This window comes from Streptopelia decaocto (genome assembly GCF_964273445.1).
Source record: "Streptopelia decaocto genome assembly, chromosome: 2".
NCBI classification, from domain to species: Eukaryota; Metazoa; Chordata; class Aves; order Columbiformes; family Columbidae; genus Streptopelia; species Streptopelia decaocto.
This window is the reverse complement of record NC_138655.1, coordinates 24,958,001-24,980,515: the sequence shown is the minus strand read 5'-3', so window position 1 is coordinate 24,980,515 and position 22,515 is coordinate 24,958,001. Positions and strand designations below refer to the sequence as shown.

Here is a 22,515-nt window from a genome sequence, read left to right as displayed (position 1 = left end):
TTCGCTCTTTTAATTATCTTCGTGGCTCTGCGCTGGACTCTCCCCAGCAGTTTCCTGTCCCGAGAACCCTTCCTCCACGAGGTGACACTCGTGGGTTGAGAAGAGACGAGCCCTCCCGCCCTCTCCCCACGCAGGGCGCCTCCGCGGGGCCAGACCCGCGACCGGCCCGCCCGCCGCGGAGGGGCCGGCACCGCCTCAGCGCTTCCCGCCGCCTGGCTCCGCCCAAGATGGCGGCGGCCCCGCCCCGCGGGCGGTGTCCCGGAGCCCGTCCCCGGCGGCGGGGTGTATGACCGCGGCGGTGCGGGGCTGGCGGCGGCCGGGCGGTGGGGCGGCAGCCGGAGCGGAGCGGGTTAGGTGAGTAGTGTGGGTCCGGCCGCCTCCTGGGTGAGGCGGGGTTCGGCCGCCGGGGCCGGCCGGGGAGGGAGAGAGAGGGAAAAAGAAACTTTCCTCGCGGAGCCGTTCCCCGCCGGGGCTCCGGCCGCTTTTCCGCGGCCATGTTGGGAGCCGGGGACTGCCTGGCAGGGAAGGAGCTTCCCCCAGCGGGAGACGGCGCCGGGCTTCGCTGGCGGCCGCCGTGCGGGGCTGTCCCGCCGCGGGGCCGGGGCGCTCCCGGCCGTCGGTGGGCGCACCGCCGCTTCCCGCCGCGGCGGGAGGGAGCTGGGCAGGGAGGAGCGGGGCGGCGGCGGGTCCCGGGGCGCTGAGGGCGTTGTGGAGCCTCGGCAGCGAGCTCGCCTTCGGGAGCGGGGGATACAGCAGCGGCCCCGGCCCCGCGCGTTACGTAAGTGCCCGAAACTCCCCAACTCGTGACCGCGCCGGGGCCCGGGCGGGACGGGACGGGACGGGACGGGAGCGGCGGGGGAAGCTGCTCCTCGTTCTCGGAGCGAGTCGCCTGGGAAGTCTGCATGCTGTGGGTAAACAAAAAGCAGCGGAACCGCGAGTGGTGCGGCTGCGAGCATGAGGTACCGTTGTTTTTGTGTGAAATTCGTATATTTTGGAGAGGAGTGAGACTGGTCTGCTGAAGATACATGTGGCACATAAGGTGGTGTCTGAAAGCGGTTCGGGAAAGGACAGCCATGTGTTTTTCCTCTCGTCTCATTTGAAATCCTGTGTGCATAGACGCCGATATTTATAAATGCAAAACTGCTCATCACAGCAAGAAAGCGATGAGTGAGTCTGCTGAGCAGCACATCTTGGCATCGACTTTGTCCCCGCTAAGAGAAGAGGTTGTAGCTCAAGTTCTGGCATGAAGCGTCGGTGCAAGTTTTTGATAACCAAAGCAAATGGTTATATCTTTAACCAGAGATCGAGGAGGCCTCTGCCTGTCTTTTGGTTGAATTGGTGAGTGGTTCCAGAAGTATCGTTAAGTCCTAACTCAGGCTGTCCAGTGTGCTGAGTAGTTACTGTAGGGACTGATGCTTATTTGACACACACCACATCTGAGGCTGTGATGTGCCTGACAGTTTCAGTTCAGAGGAGGTAAATACAGTAGGCAAAGCAAGTCTAAAATCAAACCCGCAACACTGGAATCAGTTCTAGAACTGACATTGCTAATTCCTCTTCCTTTCCCAAAATAAAGAGAACTTAAATATTCAGCTTTCAGCTTCTAAGACTTGAATTATTTTAAGGATGGCTCTCTGAAAGAAGGGAAATGTTTAAAGACAGCAGTGCAACCAGTGCTGAGATCCTACAGCTTATTTGCTTTGTATGCACTCATCAACATGCAGAAAGGAATTTTTTTACCCTAGAAGGCAATGTTTTTGCTGTTAAACTATATAATCTCAATATTTTTGGCTAATCAAGTGGCAAATAAGAATCTCTCTATAGGTAAATGTCACCTATATCAGCTGAGTTTGTTAAATAACATTTTCCCAGGTGTTGCGCTGCTTATGTGCAAGACAGCAGTGAAAGTGGAGTGTTGTAAGTCCCAAATTCTTCCTTGTGAATGCAAATGTGCCATGTGCCTTTTGATGCGTCTGTGAATGTTGCTTTGCACAGAAGTCCCTGGAGAGGAAGTCCATTAAATGTTAAATGAAAACTGATGAGTTGGAGCTGGAGAAGCTGGATTGCTTTCCTCTCATATCTTCTAGAGAGCGGCGGAGTAGTGTCTTTTCACCTAGCAGTGAGTTTTCATTAGATGCGGTGATGAAATCATTGTTTAGCAAGAGCTGCATTCTGTTTCCCTTAAATTATGTACTGAGGCTTAACTCTAGTATTACATATGTCCCTGGACTAACAGAACATCGACCTGTAACATCATGAAGCCCTTCAGTTTACGAAAATGATCATTGGTGAAATGGTCATTATATTCAAATGGCACTGTGGCTTTTGGGTTTTTACCATTGTGGGTAGTGAATGCGGGAAGGTTTGAGAGCACCAGAGAGAGGTGGAACTCCAGCTCCAGGTGAGGTGTGGTATGATGGAGCTTTAAACATCATCTCAGTTACCTTGCCAAGAGCCAATAAAGTCGGGGTACAAATACCAGTTCTGTTACACTTGCAATGTTTTTGGTGACTTGTCTTCACCAAACAGGGCTGGAGGTGTAAAAGTGAACGCTTAGGTTCAAAGCAGGGTGTGCAGGTGAGGGAGAGTTGAAGTTTTTAATACTTGCAGATGTAATTTTCTGAAAATATATCTGTCAGTTAAAATGTTGGATGGGTCTGCTGGCATGAGAAGTGACTTGACTGAGAGTTGTAGGGTGAAGATTCTCCTTTTATGAAAATAAATAATATTGTGCAGAAGTGTTATTGAACAGAAGTGTACTTCATGTTTTTCAGCCTGACACTTTAATACTACATAGTAAAAAATCCACTCTATGTTTACTTTGTTTTTTCCAAGTTTCTTAAATAGGTAAGAGTGCTGCTGCCTTGGATGTAATAATGCTTATTTTTTTTTTTAGCCTACTAGTGATTGTAAATAATTTAAAGGTTTTAAAAATTATTTGGAAGAGTGGCTTTTTTTTCTTTATATCATTATGTTTTACAAAAAAACAGTGTTAAGCATATTCTGTATGTAATATAGCAGGATTTTAGCATTTTCTGTAAGTGTAAAGGACAAAAAAACCCAGTTGAAAGTTAAGGATTTCAAATGCAGGAATATTCTCTCTACACCTCCCCCATTCCTGAGTGTAATAAGGTGATGTGCAAGCAGTTACTGTGTTCAGATGTAATCTCTCGTGAAGTTGTACTGATTCAAACAGATACAGGGGTTGCTGTACAGTGATTTATATTATTTCTATCAGCAGCTTTAGCTTTCACTAGATACCTCTTGTACCTCAAACATATCATTTAGATGTAACTGTTTTACCTTGTAGTACACATGCCTTCTGCAAAAGTTACTGTGTGTTCTTTGACATTTGCATTTCTAAAGTGTATGCATAATTTGCTAATGCAAATTAATATTAAAGAGTGTACAGCACCTGCCGCCATTCATGTTGTCAGATAGCATCTTTCTCAGAACAGTGCAGGTTAACTTCAGTGCAAACCTTGGTATGCTCTTTGAAGTTTCCTCTAGATTGTGTTATTTTGCTGCAGCAATAAGGGTGTAAGAGCAAAGGAGAATGCCCCGTTGGATGAGAACCACAGGGAGCAGGAGCCCTGCGTTACTGTGGATGCAGTTATTGCTCGGAGGGCTGGGTTGTGCTGAGTGCTCTAATATCTGTACTCTGAGTGCTTTCCATATAACTTTGAAGTGCATCAAACACATGGGACAAGCGGCAAAAGGGAACAAGGCCAGTGAGTGCATTTCCCAGGAAGGCCAACTACAGTCAGTGGCTGTGGTGATGAGGTTCTTGCAGGAAATTACTCCTTTTCCCTTCTTTGCCTTTACGTTTCTCCTGACTTAGCTGTCAATACTTGGTAATATAAAACTTCAGAGACTGATTTTTCAGTGTACTTCTGTTCTGAAAGCTCTGTGTGACAGTGATTTTTTTTTTTCTCCTTTTTTCCTGATTCTGATCTAGGTTAGCAGCGTGGAGGCAAGTGAACTACCCTTTTACCACACAGGTTATGGCTGAAAAGCTGGTTACATTGAAGACTGACACATTCTATTTATGATGTCATTGTTAAAGCTCTCCTTTTGGCTTTTGTCAGTAACTGTCAAATGTCAGTTTTCTGGGTCTTCGCTGTCCACCTGTATGTCACTAGGTATAAAAAAGGGCTTATGTCCCTTCCTCCAGAGGATCAATTCAATGCTTGGCTTATGTATTTTAAATATTGCTGGATAAATACATTTCAAATACTGCACGGGGGTGACCGTGACAGGTCAATGATTGCAGCACATCAGTGTCGTGGAGCTTCCTGAAAATCGTCACATGTGGTTAGATCCCAAGCTGTGTTCCAGCTGCCTGTGTGCCCCTGTTTTCGGCTGGGCTGCTGGTTTGCAGCCTGGTGACAGCTCTGCCGTGCACATCGGTCCTGGGGCTGGAGCCGTTTGTGGTACCAGTTGGAGCAACTGCTTTCAGAAGGTTTCAATGGTAGGGAAAAGGTTCCCTGCAGCCAGAAACACTTGCCCTTCTTCTGGTCATGCTGGTAAACTAGTAGTAGAAGTTGTTTGGCTTTTTTTTTTTTTTTTTTTAAGGAGTTAAGAATTTTAAGGACCTTAGTATGTCTGAATATTCTGGTTTTCTGCTATAATATTGACAATGTGCTGCAGTAGCACTTCCGTTTCCCAAGGCTTGGCAAAATTAAAAATGGAGAGGTGCCTGAGGACTGGAAGAAAGCAAATGTCATTCCAGTCTTCAAAAGGGGCGAGAAGGAGGACCTGGGTAACTATAGACCGGTCAGCCTCACCTCCATCCCTGGAAAGTGATGGAACAACTTATCCTTGGTGCCATCTCAAGGCATATCAAGGATAAGAGGGTCATTAGGGGCAGTCAACATGGCTTCACCAAGGGGAAGTCATGCTGGACCAACCTCATCGCCTTTTACGAAGACATAACGAGGTGGATAGATGATGGCAGAGCAGTGGATGTGGTCTATCTTGACTTCAGTAAGGCATTTGCCACAGTCTCCCACAGCATCCTTGCTGCTAAACTGAGGAAGTGTGGTTTGGATGACCGAGTAGTGAGGTGGACTGCGAACTGGCTGAAGGAAAGAAGCCAGAGAGTTGTGGTCAATGGGGCAGAGTCTAGTTGGAGGCCTGTATCTAGTGGAGTCCCTCACAGGTCAGTACTGGGACCAGTACTATTCAATATATTATTCATCAAGGACTTGGATGAGGGAATAGAGTGCACTGTCAGCAAGTTTGCTGATGACACCGAGCTGGGAGGAGTGGCTGACACGCCAGAAGGCTGTGCTGCCATCCAGCGAGACCTGGACAGGCTGGAGAGTTGGGCGGGGAAAAATGTAATGAAATATAACAAGGGAAGGTGTAGAGTCTTGCATCTGGGCAAGAACAATCCCAGGTACCAATATAAGTTGGGGAACAACCTGTCAGAGAGCAGCGTAGGGGAAGGGGGCCTGGGGGTTCTCGGGGACAACAGGATGACCATGAGCCAGCACTGTGCCCTTGTGGCCAGGAAGGCCAATGGCATCCTGGGGTGTATTAGAAGGGAGGTGGTTAGTAGATCGAGAGAGGTTCTCCTGCCCCTCTACTCTGCCCTGGTGAGACCCCATCTGGAATATTGTGTCCAGTTCTGGGCCCCTCAGTTCAAGAAGGACAGGGAACTGCTGGAGAGGGTCCAGTGTAGGGCAACAAAGATGATTAAGGGAGTGGAGCACCTCCCTTATGAGGAAAGGCTGAGGGAGCTGGGTCTCTTTAGCTTGGAGGAGACTGAGTGGTGACCTTATTAATGTTTATAAAAATATAAAGGGTGAGTGTTACAAGGATGCAGCCAGGCTCTTCTTGGTGACAGCCAATGGTAGGACAAGGCGTAATGGGTTCAAACTGAAACACAGGAGGTTCCACTTAAATATGAGAAGAAACTTCTTCTCAGTGAGGGTGACAGAACACTGGAACAGGCTGCCCAGGGGGCTTGTGGAGTCTCCTTCTCTGGAGACATTCAAAGCCCGCCTGGACACATTCCTGTGTAACCTCATCCAGGTGTTCCTGTTCCGATGGGGGGCTTGGACTAGATGATCTTTTGAGGTCCCTTCCAATCCCTAACATTCTGTGATTCTGTATTTTTACCCTGTTAGGTAGCAGCCAGCTGCCTGGCCTCCTGAATGTATTTCTGTAGTGTAGTATTAGGGTTGCTTCCTGAAGTGGAGATTTCTTCACTTACTTCGATCAAGAGCAGCAGAAGAGGTGATTGCACCTGGCTGAAGGAGGAGTTTGTGTTGTTGCTTGGCTTGTGTCTTGTTTAGTTTTGTGGAAATGCTTGGAATTGCTGAGCTGGTAAAAGAAACAACTTTATCATGTAGCTTCCTTTCCTGTAGCAGGATATCTGAATCTAAAGGACACATGAATGTGAAAATAATTAATATTGATATAATAAAAAATGAGATAGTGGTGATGTGTTTATACTGCTGTGCTTGTAAATTGTGAGACTGCATGGGAAAACTTTACTCTGCTTTAAAACATGGCTTGCTAAAGGCAAAAGCCCTGTTGTGTTGCAGTAATTTGTAGGAAGTTAATGGCTCTTGCCTGGCTTGCTAACACTCTCTGTAGCTTGAGCATGCTATAAGCAATTAGCTGTAGTCTCATCCTTGTTGGACCGTTGGTAAAATTCAGTAGCTTCTCTCCTAATGGTAACAAAAGTAAACTAAACAAAACTTAAAACATTTGTGTGGTTTGTGTTTGGTTTTTTTTGTTTTTTTTTTTTTTTTACACTGGCTGTTTTAAGTACCCGTACATAGTAGAAAGACATAGGGCAGTGAACAGCCAGGTGTGTCATAGGTGTGCATTCATGAACAAAGGGGAAATAAAATTCTCGGAACTTGAGGAAGCTCATTTCAGCTGTAGATGTTCTGGTAGCTCTCAAGTGCTAAAGCTTGCAGGTGCTCTGAAATCCAGGAGGTGCTATTTTTAGTGTATGTTTGCGTATGAGAGATACACATCAGAAATCCTGTAAATGTTCCCTACTTGTAGGTTAAAGATGCTACAAGAAGCATGCTGGCAAATACTATCTTATTCAGTAACTGAAGACCAAATCCCCTTTTTCACATAGATTGAGAAATGGCCTAACCAGCCGTTAGCAAGTTGCCTCCATGTGTTCTCTAAATACAATAATCCATAACAACAACAAACCACACAACCAACCTGGTTTTAGGGAACTGCTTGCAAGATGGATTTGGCAGTGCTTCTAGTGTAACAGCTGTAGCTGGATCTGTTTTTTCTATACTAATGATACTGTGTCTTCCCCGCAAAAGAATTTATGTACATCTATTTCAAGATTTAAAGCTGTGTTGATGCTGTGGATTCTCTTAGTTGTGCTGGGTTAGCAAAACTTAAGGCAGGATCTAACTTGCTCTGAAATTGGTCAGATGCTTTTGATGGAGTTTTCATGTTCCTCATGCAATGTCGGTTTAATGTGATGTGGTAGTATTTGTACATGTGGAGTTATTTGCTGTCCCAGATGTGCGCTGCGGTGCTGTGAGCGGGCTGTCGTTAATTAAGCTGTTCCTTCTGAGGCAGCGTATCGGATGGGAAGGGCAGCCTGGAAGGGAGGGGTGAGCTGCTGCTGCCAAACTGGAAAACAACGTTTGCTGGGAAAGACTCTTCAGGCAGCTGAACAACTGGAGTAGAGAAACATTAAATTGTGAACAGAAAAACATATTAGTATTTGGTGTGACAGCCTGGTCGAGTGATCCTTTAAGCACTGGCCCAGCACATGGGGTTGGTGTCTGCTGGAGCATCTCGAGCTGGAGCAGGGTCCCACACTCCTGTCCTCGGCCCTTGACTCTGAGGCACATTTCTAAGGTGTTGGTCTGTTGTTTGCTGTTCTTCTGATGGCCTTTAGCTACTTGGAACTGCAGAGAACTTTGGGAGGAGCTCGAACTTTTCTGGCCTCAAGATCTGTGGAAGCTGGTTTTGAAATGGTATTCTGTTGTATGTTCCCAGCAATTTGGTTAAGATGCAGTTTGGTAGCTAAGCTAACCACTGCTAGTGCTCCCAGTTGCATGCAAATGGAAAGTTAAAATACTAGAGTATTTTCCCGTGGCAGCAAAGATTTGATCTAAATATTGTGTGTTGTTTTTTTTTTTTTCCCCAGTTAATTGTTTGATCATTACTTTAAAAGGGGACGTGTGTTATATAGTTTATAAATACACTGTATGTTTATGTAAACATAGAAAAACTCAGCCTTTTTAGGTATACCAATTTTAGTATGCTGACAGCTGCAAGCATTTGACATGCCCATAGTTGCCTGGATCTTGCTTTCTTTGCTTTGACAAATGAGTTTGATGTCAGATTGGCGACACTTTTCATGGTGGGTCAGGCCTGCCTGTTCACCTCTGTTCACTGAACTCAAGCTTTTGGGGTTCTGTGGCTGTGTTCTGTCAGGTTTTTTTCCCTTTAAAAATTCCTTTAATTCTAGCCATTGCCTGTTTTCAACATGCATGTGCTGGCTATCTCCTCTGCCTCTTGAAGGGCCTTAACTATTTTCACATCTGGGCTGGCAGTGCCGTGTTACCCAGGTGCTGTTCGGAGCCACCTAAGCTTGTATTGGTGCCTGGGGAGTGCTCGGCTCATCAGCAGATGCATTAGGATACAGAGATGAACCGAGTTTAGGAATTTGCTCCCTGTGTTGCTCCAACCCTTGACTACCAGCTGAGGAATGGAGATCTGCGTATTTCTTTCCAGCAGCAGATCTGTCTCTATTGTGCCAGGCTACCATGGTTTATTATAAATAGAAGCCTGACAGTGGTAATAAGCAGCTGATTTCATTAAAAAGCTGGATCTCTTACAAGAATGTTGCTCCTGGACTAATGCAGTGAGGTCTCTTCTCCCTTAAGAGGCAGTTGAGGAGTTTTTCCAAGGAAGCTGGTGGCGGGCAGAAAATGCAACCACTTCCAGTTGGTCTAGGAGTGGATTGAGGCACTCATGGTCATGTACTTGAATCCTTCAACGCTGTTTGGATTTCCACTTTTTATCTTTTCTTTTACTACCAAGTGGGAGAAGGTAACAGGAACAGCTTTGGGACTCGACAGTTCTGGATTTCTGTGTCTCTTAGTGGGTGCCACATGTTTCCTGCTCGGAGCTGGAGTGCCGGCGTTGCGGCACGTGGCGTCACGGCTGCGGTGGTTCCTCTGGCCCTTGGCCCGGGGCGGGCTGAAGACCGGCCGAACTCGTCGGGCGGTGCAGCCCGCTCTGCTCGCCTTGGTTTTCCTCAGCTCTCCTCTATGATTATTTAGCATTATAAGTCATTCAGGACACGGGAGCTGGTCTTTCTGTTTATAAGCAGGTCTGAGGTTTATTGTGTTAAATACCAAACCTTGTGAGAAGTAGATGTGCTGATCTAGGATGGTTTTGCCTGCGTGCAGCAGCTCCGGCAGGGTGCTGACTGCTCAGCGGAGTAGCTTGGATGGTGCAACAGCATTGCTCTGCTCTTGCTGTGCTAGTACATATGCTGCTTGGCAAAACTCATAGCCTTTTGCTAAAAATCGCTTTCTGTACCCAAACGAGCTTCAGAGTGGGTTGAGGAATATAAGGTTGTACATCTTGCAAGATCTACCTAGAAATTATCTCTATCCCCAAAATTGAATTGGCCTTTTTAGGCATTCCTAGCTCAATTGGATAATGGCTGTTGCAAATTTGAAGAGGAGTGCACTTGCCATGTAGTTTTGATAATAAAGTTGTTTTTTGTTGTTGTTCTTCATTTAGAATTTACATTCAATAAGCAATTTTTACACAACCAGTCAATTAAAGGGTAACCGCAATCCTTCCGTGGAAGTTGAAAATTAGAGTATACTAAATTGTAATGTATTGAAAGTATGATTAAACTGTAATATGTTAGGCAGTAAAAAAAGGGATTTCTATGTTGTACCTTCAGGAAGAGTTTTAGTGTCACTAGACTCTTGACAGTCATTTGCAGCAGTGTAAAAGCAAAAAACCAAACAGATCTGTGTGTGTTATTGTGGTAATGACAGGTTTATGATGACATCCCACTAGACAAATGCATGGATTTGCCTTGGACATGACTGAATGCTGAACTGAGAAATAATCTAAGGATTTCTAAAATATTGGCAAGGCCAAGTATTCACAGGTCGCACAGGATGGAGGAAGGTGGTTGCTGTTCATGTATTTCCAGTGGGGTTTGTGCAAGTCTGTGGCCGGTGCAAGAACATCAGCCAACAGGCTGAGACAAATGAAGGTTAAACCTGCTGGTTCGTACTGGATATACCAGTACGGGAGTGGGTGAGCTCATGGGTGTTTCCCCACGCTGCAGCCATTGCTCTGCAGGCTTATGCAATGCAGGAAGCCGTGTTTTCACAGGGGGGAAGAATAAAAAAACAAACACATTAATGTAGAAAACATTATGTTGAGATTCATAGAAATGAGAATTGGGAGAGGTTCACAATATCATCTGTTCCACTTTCCTGCCAGTGTAGCGTTGATTTATGCTTACAGGATGTTTTCGATGTAGTGTTTGGATGAAAATGTCACAAGCATCTTTGCTTCCTTAGAATAACCCAAAGCAGCATCGGTATCGCCATCATCCTTTTCTGGTGTTTCATCTTGTTGCTTTTTTGACTTTATTAAATGCCAATAATTAATATGGGGGTGAAAATGGTGCAAAGAAGCATCATCATACATTGCCTTAAGAGAAAAGGAAATTGTTTCTTTGTTTTGTTTGTAAATCAAGTAAAAGTTTCTGTTCTGCTACTGTTACCTTTCTGAATGCTGCAGTCATTAGCTAGATCAGTCAAAAGTGATTCTGGATAAAGACTGTGTTGAAGAAGTTTAGAAGGATTTTACAGTCTCCTGCTGTCATCTCTACCTTGATATCGTCTCTTCAATCTCTTGGTCTTTCTTATTTCCTTGAAGTATTGTGATGTAGCTTTTTGTCATTCTTGATATTCATATATTTCAGATATTATCAGGTTATCCTCTGCAGCCTTACCCAGCTGATTACAGTAGCAATGGTGGGACAGTTTGCTAAATACAGCATTTTCGGGAATACTTTTGTGAAGAGAATTATTAGAGAACTGCTTGTTAGAAGGCTGTATTTCTCCTTAAGTGACAAGTGTTGTCTGATGTTTTAAATAGCATCCAGGACAGTGAGCTACAGCACAGGCATCTAGTTGCGGCTGTCATGTCAGCTTTCAGCAGTGATAAAGACCTTTAGAAAGCATTTGTCATACTTGTGTCTTCTCTCAACGTAATATTTTTGGGAGTGAAATTTATTTCAATTTCACTTAATGTTATGGTCAAATTGGTCTTTTTGCTGTTTTATAAAAAGCAATTGATGAACAATGGAAATATAAAATTTATATTAAACCTCCCCTGTAGATAATTGTTATAGGTGCATTTAAGTAACTATAATATATAGAATGAAATATTAATGAATTCATAAATAAGTTAATGGATACTTAAAACTTCGTTTTCCTCAATATTTTATTATACATACCTAAGAATAGAAATAAAATTTAATTCAGTATCTCCTGCTGGTATTTCTATATCATCTTTAATCCAGCTCTTGTTATTACCTTTATGGTACTTGACAGATAGTGCTGACTTGTGCATGAACATTTGGATTCTGATTACAGCTAATCAGATCTAAGTGCATAGAAGGCTTAATTTTTCCGACAAAGTTGAGATGGGGAAGCATTCAGGACAAGCAGTGGTGTCATCCGTCTCTGTATGTATTGAAGGAGCTGCATAGGAGGTGAGGCCAAAGTAAGACTTAAGATTTATGCCAATTTCTTTTCTGATGTGTATCAGAAATGTTGAGTATCTCCTGTGCACATGCTTAGCTCAACAATTTTCAACACCAACACTATTTTCAAAGAATTAGACGTAAGTTTCCTTGAACAGGTTGCATTTCAGGAATTTACACCGTGTTTTACTTAGCTGTGTTGAAAAAGTCTAGTGTTCCTAAGACATTTAATATTACTAGAGATTAGAGTGCTGTATTAGAGTACTGAGGTGCCTTAATAGCTGAAAGTTTGTCCATAAAGAGTAGAGATTTTACTACTTCAGACAGCTTTAAATCAGAGGGGGGATATAGGAGGGTCCTGGGTAACTTAATTGTTAGTAAGTCAAGTTTTGTAAGTAAAATTAGTATGTCTTCCTCGCATAGGGCAAGTGCAAGAAGAAAACTGAATTTGTCTGATGTGATAGTATAATGTATAACAATTATTTGAAACTTATTACTAAAAATATACATAATTATGTACTAAATGACTGATTCTGCCAGATGAACTCTCTTTAAGGAGAGTGTGACGTTTCCCTCTGTAGATCCAAAAGATGAGTCATCTTACAAACCAGTCATTTAAGCACATTAGATATCTAGTATGTAGAGGCTCACAATTTACTTGTTTCTGTCCTGTAGAAATTTTATTGATATTCTGCATGTTTCAAATATGCAATAATATGTATAATAAAAGAACAGTTCTATTGGAAATCTCTGTTCAGAGCCTTTAAGTTGTAGAGTCAGACATGATAAAACCTTTAACTTCTTTAACTTTAAACCTTTGACTCTAAACAGAAACTTTTATTATGAAACATATGTTACTTTTGGGCAAGAAGGAAAATGGGTTGGTTCAAATGTACCTGGTGGATCAGGGTTGCTGATGTTGTCTGTACGTGTGAGAACGAGGGCTCTGTGTGACAACTGGATAATTAGTTAGAAGTTTATTGGATGGCAAAGACTTGTGTGCCTTAATTTAGATCTGCTATTTCTACGTTTTCTTTCTTTATTCCTTTTGCATTTCTCCATTTTTGAGTCTTTTTCTGTTCTCTCTGCTTCACTGTAGCAATATCTAGATCTCATTTCATCTGTCCCAATGGTGCAATCAGATACTGTGGTTAATGACATTTTTTTATTGCACTTGTGTTACTGCATCTGGCTTGGACACATCCAGGATGTGCTGCTGCGCTGGGACTGGACGGGCCTCTGTGTGCTTGGTTTTGAGCTCCTGTACTTCCCCCAGCAGCTTAAATACACTTTTTTTCTTTATTTTTCTTTTTTTTTTTTTTTTTTTTTTTCTTTCTTCACCTTAAAGCTGTCACCTTAACTGTGAATGTGCATAGTAGTGGATGAGATACCTGCATCCTGGTACTGTGGCTCTGAGAAATCTTGCCTGGCTGGTTTGTATTAATGCAGTGTGTTAAATGTAATCATTAACAGCCTAATTGGAAAGATGATTATAGATGAACTGGCAATTATGGCAAAGCCAGTAGCATTTCCCTCCCTTGAAGGAGTGTTGAAGAAAAATAATGCTAAAAATTAGATGCTTATTAATTAATGCTTTTTAGCAGGGACTTTATACTGGACAAGACTTGTTTTTGCCCAGGCCAGAAGGCAACGGAGCGCTGCTGGATCTGCTGTATCGCTGAAGAAACCCGGAATCCAGGTTGTGTCCCCCTCCTGCACACTCCTGTGCCTGTCCTGCACTCTGCAGGGAGCGCTGGTCGTGATGACAGTACGTGCTGAGCTGGGGCGAGGAGAGGTTTTTGTGCTGAGCTCTATGCAGCCTGCACCACTACACCAGAATAGCTTTTTTCATCGCATTTCTTCCCTCCAGCACCCTTCTGTTACCTGTGGTTCTGCTCTGATGATCATGCCAACTGCTACAGTGGTAATGTAGTAGTAGAAGACTTTCCTGGCAGTGTTGAATTAGGTGTAGCTGTGTCAGTCACAGTTGCTTTCTTTTTAGTTGACTCCTTACGTCTGTCCTCAATGACAGTTATTCTTCTGTGCAGTTTAATCTGCCCTCTATCAAGAACAGAGCTGGCACATAAACATTTTCTTATTTTAAATAAGACTTGTAGCAGCATTAAGTCCTGGGAGGTTGTCTGTTTGGTCACCAGGATACAGTGGCAGAAAGAAACAATTATGTGGGAAGTGTCTGGTCAGTGCACAGCAACCCTAACAGAATTGTTTTCCTGCTGCATTAGTCTGGAATGTTAATAACTGGAGTAAATACATGACTTCCTCAACGTGGGTTGTGTTTTAGGTAGGTGGGTAACTTGTTAATTCTTCAAAGGTTTCAGTAGCATCCATGTTTGCTCACTTTGAAGTTCCTCGTAACAGGATACAAATGTAAAACTGGAGTAAAATAGAGGAGCAAGAAGATCTTTATCTTGAACAGAATTGTCATTTCTGTAGAAGCTTCTGGTGAGTAAAAGTAGAAATAACTTAGTGTCAAAGACAGTTCTGCATATAGTAGAGGAGTTGGGGGTTTCTGTGTCATGAAATATTTTGTCACTTTTAAATAGCATATTACACTACAGAGATGAAAGTTGTTGCCCAGCACCCTCATGGTGAAATGTGCTTACTGAGAGCATGTGTGTGAGAAGGAGCACAAACTGAAGGTATTGCAGCATTTAGAGAGTTGAGATTTATTTATTCAGAAAGGCTGCTAAACCCTGCTCATGGTGCAGCTCTGTGTAGCTAATTTTTCTTACAAGGTGGTCTGTTTGTTGCGATGTTAAGCCTGACAGCCAGTACTACGCTGCAGTCAGGACACAGATCACGAGGAATCTGATGTGATGGACTGATCGTCCTTATAGGCAAATGGAGCCCTTCTTGCACAAGGGCCTGGGTACGTTTGGGAGTTTGTGTGCAAAAAGTGTGAAACTGGAGTCAAACATGATAAAAGTCTGAACAGTAGATCTGAGGTTTTTGACTCCATAGCATCCATAAACTGAGACTATGTATAAGATGCTCCCACTCTTCCTTTAAGTGGAGCTGCCTGGCCTGTTTTGAAGCCCCTGGTTCTGGTCTGTTCCTCATTTGCTTTGGGGAAGATTTGGGGCACGTTTTCAGCAATTTGCCATCACTTGGGCATTGCTCTGTTTGATTGGGTTTTGACATCCTTCATCTTGAGGACAGTAATCCGGTATACACTTCTCATAGTGGCCAACAGCAGAAACTTCTGAAGAAAGTTTTTAGCTGGCAAAGAGGAGGAAATTGCCACGAACTTCCAGGGTGTGGGTATGATCTGTCACCTTCTACTATGTATCTGAACATGCTTTAGGAAAAGATTGTTGTAATTACAACAGACTGGTAATTGATAAACTTGCATAGCTTTTGGACTCTTGACATCTTGGGGTTAAAAGTACCTTTGTGTGTATAGACAATCTTTAAATTTAACATATTCTCCTTGGTCTGTGTGCTCCTGAGCAGAAGAGGTGTACCTCTTCTCCTAACTTTAGCTCTTACAACTTAGGGATGCCTTCTCTTTTGTATTCCTGGTCTGTTTTTTCCCATGATTCATTATTATTTGTAATCACGATACTTTCCAAGTAGTTTCTCATTATGCATTTCTGAACTTCCTTTCTCAGAAAAGGCTGGTGAAGGTGAATGAGCCTTAGTCTGCATACGATTTCAGGTGGACTTTTGATTTTCAGTTCTCTAAAACTTAAAAATGTCAGACTGCTAACTTTAAAAAGTCTAATCTGTGTGGGAAAATACAATTCATGCCATGGAAAGGTGGAGTAATTCATCAGCAGTCTGTGGCTTTTACTACCTGAATTGAGAGTGGTAGGTGAGAATTTGTTGAATGTTATAAAGTTTTAATCTAGAAGAGATGTGATTATCTTGTCTTTCTTAATGGTCTTTAACTTGCCCTGGATTCTTGCTTGAAGTCCAGTAAGTGATTATTTTCACAACAAGCTGGAAGTACCGTCTTCAGCACAAGTTCTGGAGTCACGTGTCTTGGTGTCAAGCCAGGATGATTATTAAATGATCCCGGTTAGAGTTGTTTTCTCTTAGGTCATCCTAGAGAACAGTTAATTAAAACCTTTAGCCTTTTCTCCCCCCTTTTTCTTCTCCCAGCGACTGGTATTTTGAAAGCTTTCGTGGTGACCTTGAGCAGAGTTTGCTGTTTATTGGCAGGGAGTGCGGAGGTCGCTGAGTTGGAGTTGTGAAGCGGTGAGTACTTACCACAGGTCGCTGCAACTTCACACCACCATGAGCTTGCTTTGCTGAAACTCATCTGTGTGACTGTGGGGCTTGGGGGGGATGAGTGTGTTCCATGTGCACTAGCAAAAGCATTTGGCTTGCTGTAATTTGCAGGTAATTAATATAAAAGTGTAAGTTTAGAAGTAGTGCATGTTGATTTGTACCTGCAGAAAAGTGTATTTGTTTGGTCCCCTTTGCACTCTGCTGACTGATTTTTTTTTTTTTTTTTTTTCCCCATGGGATTACTAAATAACTTTACACTGACCCAGTGACTGACTCTTTGCTTTTTTTAAGTCTGTTGGTTCAGCTTTGGCTTTTACAAAGGCTGTTTATTGCTAGTATGTTGTTAGGTGGGAATGGTTATTTGGCAGTTAATGGCAATTTAACCCTCAATCCCAGTCCTGAGCTTTGGCAGTCAGGCAACTGAATTTGAGTGCATCCGCCACAGGTAGTGACGGTTATTCTGACTGAAGAACGGAAAGAACTGTTTGTTTTGCAGTGAAGATGGCTTAAACTCACTGTCAAGAAAATGTTTTCGAACTGATTGAATGGGGAACCACTGGACAGGGTACTGGAGAAAGTCAGCCTTTGTGTGGTGTGTATTTTTTTTTTAAGGTTGGCTGATACCTGGTGAAAATAATATAGGTGTACTTGCTTATGTGCCTTGATGCAGCACAATTAAATGTCTTGAACCCTTTTTGTAAGTCAGTTTGTGTTTTGTCTTGACATTCTACACATGAAAATAATTTCCAATTTGGTGGCTTTGTAATTCTACCAACCATAATACTCACGTATTGTAACTGATGCTGTAAGGCAGATGAAGAAAATTCGAAAGAAGTGCTGAGCAATATCTTTAATAGATTCTTCTGTCTTCCGTGTCAGACTTTTATGTAAGATGATGCATGTGCAGAGCTTGAAAAAAGGTCAGTTTAGTTATATCTGAGAAAGCCAACTTGTCAGACTACTTTAGTGTGGAACTAATTAAATTCTCAGAGCAGTAACTTATAGGTTATTTTGTTTTAATCACACGTAACATTGGGCATGAGGATTTGCTTAGTCATGGGTAAATGCTTATGTAGATGAGGCCTGATGAGAGATTTCTCTGCCACCACCAGCCCAGTGTTGTCTTGGTTATAGGCTGATGCTGTATTGATGGCAGGCAGTGTAGATTTGAAAGAAAAGGTAGGTGAACACAGAGGACTTCCCAAACTGGTATCGTGGTGGGAAGCACAGGTACTTGGTGCTGGAGCATTTGTTACTCGGCTCTCCTTCAGTCCTGTTCAAAGCAGTGGTTTCTACCAGAGGGTGTCATGAGCACCTGCAGTAGCTGGGAGAGAAGGCCCAGGAGATGTGTCTTGCATGGCCAGAGCCAGGTCTGTCTGTAGTTCCTGCCTCTGCCAGCTGTCTCGCTGCTCTGTCAAACACTTTTGTGGTCGTAGTCAGGGGGAGCTTGGGGGGAGCAGATCTGGATCAGACAGGCAAGCGTTTCCCTTGCCTGACTTCTACCCAGGAAGCCCTGGGGTAAAACGTGGGCTAAAAAGTGGTTTGCCGAGGTATGAATCACTGTATTAACTTCTTATTTTCAGTTCCCTGTTGGATGCCTCAGGAATCTCACCCTTACAAGAGAATCTTATTTGCTACTCGGGGAAGGGCAAGGGGTGGTTTTAATCCGTAACTGGAACATGTACTTTGTGGTTAATTAGCACCTCCTGCAATACGAAGGCTTTGTGCCTGAACTTTCAGCTGGTGCAGGTCACTTGTTGTCTCTCAGTAGCAGGTGAGAGCCGTGTGACTTGTCCTCTGCTCGTCTGCCTGTGCACGTCGCCTGATAATGATGGATGCAGGTGTGGTTCGAGTAGATGAGGAAGGATGGACCAGGGTGGCCCTGCAAAAAGAAGATGACAGCAAGCAGGGGATGAGCCACCAGCCGTGACTCACTCGCTGCTCCTGGCTCAAGAGTTTGCCATGGAAGCAGGTGGTGGGGGGTGTGAGCTGTGGCCTGTACAAAATGTTTCTAGTAGGTAGATTCATGGTTTTAGCCCATGATTTAAGGTTTACACACTGAAAAAAGGGAATACTGAGCTTAGAGATGGTTTCCTATGCGAACATCAATTGCATAATTTTTATTCTGTTAACACTAACATGGGTCTCCAGTCTGCTCAGTTAAGTAGTCGTTTCCATCAATGTCAGAATTTGGAACAATGGATCCTTTCTTTTACCATCCAGAGAGTAGGTGCAGGAGGAGCTGCAGAGAGATGTGAGCATTAAACCAGGATGCAGTAACCTTACCAGAGGGGAAGCCTCTGAGTCTGTTGCCAGAGGCTCTCATGAGCGGTGCTGTGGGTGCTGTCTGTGTGATAAAGATAGCTGTCAGCTGGAGGGAACATTTTTGCTTTTGAAAAAAATACTAATCGGTTGCTAAAAATTCTTAGGTGTTAATACTTATTTAAATCTAGCCTAAGTCGGTGCCTCTGAGCCAGCAGGTTCTGTTAGATATTTTAAGAAATGTGGGGTTGGTGCCTTCCTTTGGGGAAGGCTGCTGTTCAATCAGTCCTGTTTTAACAACAAACTTTTCTTATTCTTGGTGTTCCTAATTTTAGGATACTTGTGAAAGATGGTGGATCGCTTGGCAAACAGCGAGGCAAATACTAGAAGAATAAGTATAGTGGAAAACTGCTTTGGAGCAGCTGGTCAACCTTTGACTATTCCTGGCCGTGTTCTGATCGGAGAGGGAGTACTGACAAAGCTGTGTAGGAAGAAGCCCAAAGCGAGGCAGTTCTTCTTGTTCAATGACATTCTTGTTTATGGCAACATTGTCATCCAGAAGAAGAAATACAATAAACAGCACATAATCCCATTGGAAAATGTCACTATTGATTCCATCCAGGATGAGGGAGACTTACGGAACGGGTGGCTTATCAAGACGCCAACAAAGTCTTTTGCAGTGTACGCTGCCACCGCTACAGAGAAGTCTGAGTGGATGAACCACATAAATAAGTGTGTTTCTGATTTGCTTTCCAAAAGCGGGAAGACTCCGAGCAACGAACATGCAGCTGTCTGGGTTCCAGACTCGGAGGCCACTGTGTGCATGCGCTGTCAGAAAGCAAAGTTCACGCCCGTCAACCGCCGTCACCACTGTCGCAAGTGCGGATTTGTCGTGTGCGGGCCCTGCTCCGAAAAGAGGTTCCTCCTCCCGAGCCAGTCTTCCAAGCCCGTGCGAATTTGCGACTTCTGCTACGATCTTCTTTCTACTGGGGAGATGACTGCTTGTCAGTCCACGAGATCAGACTCCTACAGCCAGTCACCTAAATCATCTTTAAATGATGTATCCGATGATGATGATGATGAAGACAGTAGCGATTAAGGACCAAACTTTTTTTTTTTTTTCCCCACGTGTTGCAATTTGCGTTTCAAACCATATGGAGCTGCTTTTGGGGAAGTCTGTAGTGTGGTTCCTCAGAAAAATCCTGTTCTAGCCATAAAATATGCCTGAATATCTTCAATTGCAATGTGCCTCAATCTATCAATTCTCTAGACAATAGTTTTTTTCACTCCTCTGCAGGGATAGACTATTGCAAATGTTATCAGAATATTTTCCGACTTCTCATACTTGAGTTTTGTCTAGGTTATACTTTTGTGGAAGATTGGCGAGTAATACGTACTTTAATTTAACAACCTGTACTTCCTCATGTTACATACTGATACGTTGTTATGTGGTTTTTTTCAGATATGGGGAGGAAAAACTGGTAAGCATGTATGAAACAGTGATGTTTTGATTAATCTCTTAGACCATCTTTTTTTTAACCATGGTATGTAATGAGTTCAAATGTGGCATAACTTGCAAACTTAAATGTCACAAAACTTCGAAATTATCTTGTTTTGCTCTTATTTATGACTTCCTATGCCAAGCGGTGCCTTGTACCAATTGTGCTCGTTCAGGAAGAAACAAACCTATGTCATTTGTATTTGCCTGATGCTGGTGTCGGAGAGATTGTTGGTGCTATTGAAAATAACTGCTGTGTTCAAAGTGGAGCTTTGACAAGGTCACAACCGGGCCCCGTGGTGAGTGACGGAGACCCGAAGGCTCTGCAGGTTCCCAGAGACTTCAGCGGGGTTCTCTCGCAGGAGCTGCCTGAGGGTCGGGATCTTGAGATGAGAAGCTTAAGGTGACTCTTCGCGGGGATTTATGTGTTTTCAGAATGGTTTCTATGTTTAAAATTTGGCAAATGCACACCAAAATTTTAGGTGGGTGATATAGCATTTGGACGTTACACCCAATGTATATTTGGAAAAAAAAAATAATCTTCAAAATGACACTAGATTGCTTCTTAAAACATTGGTGGTGGGTTTTTTTCCTCCTTTTTTCCTTCCTCTAGGGTTGTATTGGCTTGTTTAAAAATAACCTCATGTTTTGAACAAAAAGCCTGCAAGTATCTGTATAGAATTGGCTTTCCTTTTTACACAGCTGACCTCAGGATAAATGTGAGATGCAAGTTACTTCATTCTAAACGTATGTCCAGGACCAAGAAATATGTATTTAAGAACTATAATGAAATCGTCAGTGCAGAAAATGTCTCTACTGTAGCACTCATTTTTACTTTTAATAAGTTCTTGAATACAGAAATGTCATGTTCCTATATAAATGTAAAAGTTAGACTTGCAAAGACATGTTAAACCCCCAGATTCTATGTTTCTATATTTTTATAATGGTAGCGTCAATTTTGAAGCAGAAAAACCCTTTTGAAATAGTTGTATGATTATAGTAGCAACTGACTTTATAGAAAAAAATGTTATTAAACTTTTGTATCTCTTTAAGTGACAATTTCTGCACTGTTTGCCTTGGTTGGCAATAATTGGGTTAAATATTTATTGAATAAACAATCAATGCTGCATATTGCACTAGTCTCCCATTCTGTATGCTGTAAATGTCAGTCATATTTTTTTAATAAAAATTAGCAGAGCACTTTGAAGCCGTAGCCCTCTGTGAGATTTCTGGTAGCTAAAGATGCACTTAGCATCTTTAGGGAGGCACTCTGCATTGACAGTCTGCAATACATTGCTTCAGGTGAACATTGCATTAATATTTTTAGCTTGGGCAGTTTTTAAAAATAAGGGTTTTTTTTAAAAGCACTGAAGAGTATTTGATCTACTTTGATATAAAGAGGGGACAACACTTTCTGATGGAGACAAGGGACCAGGAAGATTCTGTAAAATTGCCAGATAGCAATAAACAGTTGCATATACTCAAAGACTGGCTGAAATAAGTGGTTGCATATACTTATTTGTTGAAAGATCAGAGAATGATGCAGCAGGGGAAAAGGGATGATTCTGAGAAGGCACTTTCAGTTAATAGTGCTTACTTTTTGTACCTCTCTTACCAATATTTATGTTTCAGGAATGGAGACTTGTCAGCTTCAGTTTTTCTACCAAATCAAAGTACAAACCTCCCCTGTACGTACCTTCTAATGATTAATAAGCATTTTCTTTCTGATGTGATTGTTTCCTCTTCCTCAAGCTGTCAAATATTAACTTGTCTTGTTAGAGAGTCCATCTCCTTGTGTGCTTTTCTCTGTGTTTCTAAACATCCTGCTTACTTTTCAGCCCTTTTTTAAGGGGTGGGAAAGGGGGTTGCTGAGAGTTAGATCACATCCTAGATTTTGCAGAATGTTCTTGTACCTACTTCAGATATCTTTTAATCTATGAATGAAACTTGCACTGTGCTGCACTGATCCCTGAAGCTGTAACCAAACCAATGTGTGCAGGGGGAGATTTTTCATCTGAAATTGATGTATATGCTCCAAGCTTTTTGAGAAAACATTAAGGGAAAAAAAATGTTTTATGGTAATACTCCTATCCCTCAGTGTTTAAAACTTTACAAAATGGACTCAACATCAACTTCTCTTGTACTTAGAAAGGGCTCGTTTCTTACTTTGTAATCTTGTTCTGTCAAATTATTTTATTTACAAATATATGGTGTAGCTTTCAGCCTATGTGTTTTATTTATTTTGTTAACTCTGGGACTTCAAGTGTGACAAGCAGCAGGCTGGGAAAGTTGCCTTTCATTGGAGCAGTGGCAGGTGAGCCCCTGGAAGAGGCTGGAGGGACCCCTGGGTCCAGGGGTGCTGGCTCAGCTCTGCGCCCCATCATAGCACCGCTGGGGGTGAGACTTCTCATGGTGTCAAACTGAGGAGGAACTTAGTGCTTTCCTGGAGCTTCTACACTCTTAAGGTCTTAAAATGGTGATTAAATACGGTCACTCTCTGTATATTTTATGCAGTTTTTTGGTTGGTGGTAGTCTTCACCTGCTCTTTTTTGATGAGCTTTTGAAATCCCAGGGAAGGAAAGCAACAGCTGTGCCTGCAGCGTCTCTTTGCAAGGCTCTGCTGTCAGCTTCTGCCTTGTAGAAGATGCTGTTTTGAAAAAATGAAGTGTTTATTTGCTTTAGCAGAGATTACATTTTGCACACTCTTTGCCAATACTTCATGGTTTGTTCACTGGAAATAGGAAAG

General features: G+C 42.9%; 1 protein-coding gene across 3 annotated transcripts; it reads left to right on the top strand.

Annotated features, from left to right (window-relative positions):
• The first annotated feature begins 260 nt into the window (after positions 1–260).
• PLEKHF2 (pleckstrin homology and FYVE domain containing 2) lies at positions 261–21,991 on the top strand. Of its 3 annotated transcripts, none has more exons than XM_082044229.1 (2): positions 261–354; positions 18,607–21,991. In XM_082044229.1, the coding sequence occupies exon 2, from the start codon at positions 18,621–18,623 to the stop codon at positions 19,368–19,370; it is 750 nt and encodes a 249-aa protein (XP_081900355.1). In that variant the 5' UTR covers positions 261–354; positions 18,607–18,620; the 3' UTR covers positions 19,371–21,991. The 3 variants fall into 3 exon arrangements, with proteins under 3 accessions (XP_081900355.1, XP_081900356.1, XP_081900357.1); XM_082044230.1 differs by lacking the exon at positions 261–354 and adding an exon at positions 1,238–1,338; XM_082044231.1 differs by lacking the exon at positions 261–354 and adding an exon at positions 15,881–15,976.
• The last annotated feature ends 524 nt before the right edge of the window (positions 21,992–22,515 follow it).

Coding starts and splice junctions, on each gene's coding strand:
- PLEKHF2 (XM_082044229.1), top strand. CDS start 18,621: ATGGTGGATCGCTTGGCAAACAGCGAGGCAAATACTAGAAGAATAAGT.